Source organism: Melampsora larici-populina (genome assembly GCF_000204055.1).
Source record: "Melampsora larici-populina 98AG31 unplaced genomic scaffold MELLAscaffold_268, whole genome shotgun sequence".
NCBI classification, from domain to species: Eukaryota; Fungi; Basidiomycota; class Pucciniomycetes; order Pucciniales; family Melampsoraceae; genus Melampsora; species Melampsora laricis-populina.
In genome coordinates, this window is record NW_006769022.1 from 984 (window position 1) to 4,521 (window position 3,538).

Sequence of the window (3,538 nt, forward strand, 5' to 3'; positions counted from 1 at the left end):
AGCTCGTGACGCGCACAATCTCGCCAAAAGCGAGAATTTGCGCGCTACTCACTTGTAGCAGTGAACAGCGGCTCATTGAAAAATTGGAATTACGGTGAGGCTTATCTTGGTTTCCTCGTGATTGACTTGACTAAAAGTGTCAAAAGGAATTTTGCAATGTACTGGCCATATACAACACTATCAAACCACAACAACAACAACAATTCATCCTACAAATTCTGACGCTAGTTTGCGTAAATGTGCATCACGCAATACAATAAACAAGGTAACCATATTGGCCCACGGGCATCCCAGCCATCCACGTGCCCCAAGCCATTGCTGGAAAGCATGCACACTGGCTTTGTCAACTCCAACATGTATCTCACGTGTCTTGACAATCTTGACTATCCCCACTAACGTATCCCTCTCATTGTGAAAATAGTACCAGCAGAACCGATCACATACATTTTGTAGTCCACTATCACACTTCTTCAGTGTACCAACAATAGGTTCATGGTGGAACCTGTCATCACCATGGCCATCTCCAAGACCACAGAAGTGACACAGTCGGAAAGCAGCATTTCCATTCCTTTCAAGGACCTTGGATAGCTGGGGGGCTTGACATCTCGAGGTCCAATGTCCAACTACAAAAAAAAATTAATCAGATCACTTGCATATCTGACATAGATAGTGAGGACCTACCTCCAGTGCATCGTAGGCAGCCTACAATCTTATCACACTTGTCATCTATATGACGGTGCTCCGCCTTGTCCTTTGCTAAACAGTAGCCACAAAGTCCAGTCATCTGTTGACGCACATTTGTAATGGCAAGACCAATCTGATCAACAATGTTGACTTGGCCCCGTGCCCTCTTCACATTCGACAGATACATTGGCCGTTCGCCAGGTAGTGAGGCCTCCACGTCATCAACCGCCTTACGCTTGTTTGACTCGTGGATAACCTGGTCTTCACAGTGCATACACACTCGAGGACAGCCTACAGTCCTGCAGTCGCGTAGCTCTCCATCCAACAGTTCAGAGAAAGTGCCAGGTATGCATCGGTTAGAGTCCATCACCTTCTCAGCAAAGCTCCCCTTGTCAGGCTTGCCAGTTTCAAACAACCACACGTCCGCTGCCTGTTGATCTCGTCCAGCTCGTCCAGCCTCTTGAAAGCACTTGTTGATCTCCTTGTCATCCTCAGGTAAACCAAATATCATCACATTCCTAACATGCTTGTAGTTGATACCGGCTCCAAATCCACTAGTGGCAATCATCAAGCACTTGGGTGTTGTCCTCCACCGCTTCACATTGGCAGCACCTTCACCGTCAGTTAGGCTTGAGTAGTACTTGCTGATGGGTAAATCCGGATAAAATTTCTGCAGGTCAGCCTCTGCATTGTTGCATTCCTTCTTGTTTTCAATAAATAATATGTTGCGGTCACAGTCAGCCAACCCATTTTGGGTCACAACTTCTCCAACCTGAGCTATCATGGCCTCCCACTTGCAATTCCTAACAGTATGAAAACGTAGTTCGGGTCGTCCAGTCGGTTCACAAAATTCTTTGACATTGGTGATACAAAATAGCCGGTAAAGGTATTCTTCATGGCCTACTTGCATAGTTGCGGTCATAAAAATAAACGGCGCACAGAGTTGTCAAAGCCGAGCTACACCAGTCGAGTACCTTCGGTAGTTCACATCATCCTCATAGCAATGTGCCTCATCAATGATGACACGATTCACCTTGTGCCTTTGCAGAATACTATAGAATTTGTCGCTGGCAGCCTGATCAGTCGTGCACACTATCACTCAATGCCATTTCTCCACCACACAACCACTTCCAGAATCATATACCACATGCTTGATGCCCTTCTCTTTGAGCATATCACTTGTTTCCGCTACAAGAGCAGTCAGTGGTTGAACAACAACAGTGATGCCGGTGTGCTCGACCAAAGGGGGGAGCATGTATGCTAGAGATTTACCACCTCCGGTTCTGGCCACCACTAGCATGTCGTAGTTCCGATCCAAGACCATAGTCAACCAATCGGCTTGGAATGGCGTCCGAGTTCCTGACTGACGTTGGCCAGTGAATTTCTCCAGTGCATCTTCCAGAAGTTCACCTGCAGGAATAATCTTCTCAACAGCTGGAGTGGCAAAACCTGTGTGGACTGGCCCATCAATCTGAAGAATCCACATTGGTCAGTGTGCAACCTCAGCCAGACATGCATTCTTCTGACTCACTTCCCAATACCGGTGCATTGCCTCACTGGCCGCTTTGTAACGTTTCTCTGACTCCCGATCAACATCATATCCCCCAGTTCCCCCATACGAAGCATTTGCAGTAGAACTGTTATGGCCTCTTTGACAGTCAATGATAGCACTTTTGCCAGACTCTAATACATCCACATGGTCTTTGATGTGGGCATCTACAATAGCCACAGAGACATGTCTCCAAGCAGAAATTCCCAACTGTGCCACCCCACCCTCTGCAAACTTACGCCTAAGGATATTCGTAAAGTGTGATGATTCCAGAGGTCCTTTGCTGGTGTGGACCCACAGCTTGGTCGCCATGTGAGTTGCAATTTCCTTTCGATCTAGGGCTTTCAAGAAAAACCTGATTCATGTCATGTCAGCAAAAGAAGATATATATACTGATCAACTACTCACATTGCAGTGGGCCGTAGGAATGCAAGGTAGTAGAACCAAATGAAACTGTGTCGTTTTGGAAGGAAGGTCATACAAGGCTTGTTTTTCCCAGTGATATTTTGACTCTTGTGATACCACATGAGGAAGACAAAGCGTCCTGACCGCAGGTAGATGTTTCTTTGACTGACCCGAGTATTCACCACCAAAGTCGTCATTTCTTCAGTTCCTCGCAGCGGTTGTCCAGATGCCACATGGTATAGAAAGTACAATCTTTCTTGAAGCTTGTCAAACAAATCCAACCAATCTAGCATGGCAGACTTTTTCCACAAGGCAGCATCATAAATAGACATTCCCTCAGTAAGTTCAGTCTTCCATGTATTGGCCAACAACCCATGCACATCTTTCCGCCTCACCCACTCCTTCAACAAATGATGCCCATACTTTTGATGCTCATCACCCAAATGATCCAAAAAGTTTGTAAACGGCTTCCTGCTATGAGGCTCCTCCTTGTATAGGCTTAGGTCAAAAGCTGGCATCTTACAGCCCTGAACAAGCTTGGCCAAGTCAGAGTCTGCCATCTTTTGTTGAAGGTGAATACAATTTCTGATCCCACTGATAGTCACTCTTTTGTTTTCAACCTCTAGCGTCTCTTGTGCCGCATCAGCCCAGTATGTCGTATCTGGGAGTGCTTCAGACAACACAAAAGTACTAACTAGGTGCATGAGCTGCCGTACATAGTTGAAAGGACCAGGTCCATTCTTCCTCAAAAAATCAAACATAGACCGGTCGTCTTTGATCGGCTCCAGGGGATTCGCAGCAGGGTTGAACGCCTCTTGAGGGGTATCCAGGTATTGTTCAGCAAAGGCCAGACGTGTTCCATACTGCAAGGCATCCATCAAATGAGTTAATAGACTAGAG

General features: G+C 46.4%; 1 protein-coding gene across 1 annotated transcript; it reads right to left on the reverse strand.

The window, feature by feature from the left end:
• Positions 1-204: 204 nt before the first annotated feature.
• On the reverse strand, positions 205-1,606 carry MELLADRAFT_88312 (uncharacterized protein; the record flags this gene model as incomplete). The annotated part of the gene is made up of 3 exons (XM_007419602.1): positions 205-378; positions 445-623; positions 682-1,606. 3 exons carry the CDS (start codon positions 1,604-1,606, stop codon positions 205-207), a joined length of 1,278 nt encoding a protein of 425 aa, XP_007419664.1.
• Positions 1,607-3,538: the final 1,932 nt, after the last annotated feature.